This window comes from Empidonax traillii, unplaced genomic scaffold (assembly GCF_003031625.1).
Source record: "Empidonax traillii isolate 1590-97213 ecotype Southwest subspecies unplaced genomic scaffold, ASM303162v1 scaffold4526:size17324, whole genome shotgun sequence".
NCBI classification, from domain to species: Eukaryota; Metazoa; Chordata; class Aves; order Passeriformes; family Tyrannidae; genus Empidonax; species Empidonax traillii.
Window position 1 is genome coordinate 1 of NW_020959719.1, and position 1,259 is coordinate 1,259.

At 60.1% G+C, this 1,259-nt stretch overlaps 1 protein-coding gene across 1 annotated transcript; it reads right to left on the reverse strand.

The window, feature by feature from the left end:
* Positions 1-271: 271 nt before the first annotated feature.
* LOC114072927 (replication factor C subunit 5-like) lies at positions 272-1,114 on the reverse strand (the record flags this gene model as incomplete). Its single annotated transcript, XM_027910746.1, has 3 exons — positions 1,046-1,114; positions 863-927; positions 272-430 (listed from the first exon to the last, which is right to left on the reverse strand). Coding segments are annotated over exons 1-3 (256 nt in total), but the record flags the coding sequence as incomplete, so codon positions are not given.
* Positions 1,115-1,259: the final 145 nt, after the last annotated feature.

The window sequence follows — 1,259 nt, forward strand, 5'->3', positions numbered from 1 at the left end:
TCCCTTCTCTTCCCATCCAACCAATCCCATTGATTCTTTCTCATTGCATCCCACCCTCCTCCCTCCCATCAGATCCCACCCCATTCCATTCCTTCTCTTCCATCCATCCAACCCACTCCATACCTTCTCATCCCATCCCATCCCATCCCATCCCACCCCATCCATCCCTTCTCATCCCATCCCACCTCACACCACCCCACCTCATCCAACCCTGCTCCACCCCATCCCTTCTCTTCCCATCCCATCCATCCCACCCCATCCCATTCCATGCTTTTCCTTCCCCCTCCGCTCACCTCCAGCACCATGGAGCCGAATTCCCTGTCCCGGTAGAGCTGCCTGGCACAGGCCAGGATGGTGGATGTTTTCCCGGTGCCGGGTGGGCCATAGAGGAGCAGGTGGGGGAGTCGATCCTCGCTGATGAACCGCTGCACTGCGGGCACCGGGACACCGGGATACAGAGATGGGGATAGTGGGATATTGGGATATGGGTGTACTGGGGTATTGGGACACCGGGATATAGGGATATTGGGATATGAGGATATCAGGACATCAGGATATGGGGATATAGGGATATCAGGATACTGGGATACTGAGATACTGGGGTACCGGCATATGGAGATGCTGGGATATGAGGATACCAGGATGGTGGGATATAGACACTGGGATACTGGGACACTGGGATATCGAGATTATGGGGATATGCAGATATCGGGGTATTGGAATGTTGAGCTATGGGGCGATCAGGATGCCGGGATATCGGTACACCGGGATATGGGATATGCAGCTCTCGGGCTATCAGGATACCGGCCCGTCGGGCCATGGGGCTCTGTGGACACCGCTCTGGCCGGGGGGTGTTGGTTACCGGTGCTGAGGATGTCCCGGTGAGACACGAGCTCCGACAGCGCCTGCGGACGGTACTTCTCCACCCTGCGCCGGAGAGGGCAGGGAGGGGGTCAGTGCGGCGGCAGCTCCCGCGGTCCCTCCATCCCTCAATCCCGTTATCCCTCAATCCCGTTATCCCTCAATCCTCCCGGCCCGGCCGTACCACGGCAGGTTCGCGCCTCCCGCCGGCGCCATGCTGCGAAATCTCGCGAGAGCCGCAACGCGCGCGAGAGCTCGGCCGGGGGGCGGGGCTGGGGGAGACCCTGGATCGGGAATGGGGGACCCTGGATCGGGAATGGGGGACCCTGGATCGGGAATGGGGGATCTTGGATTGGGAATGGGGGACCCTGGATCGGGAATGGGGGACCCTGGATCGG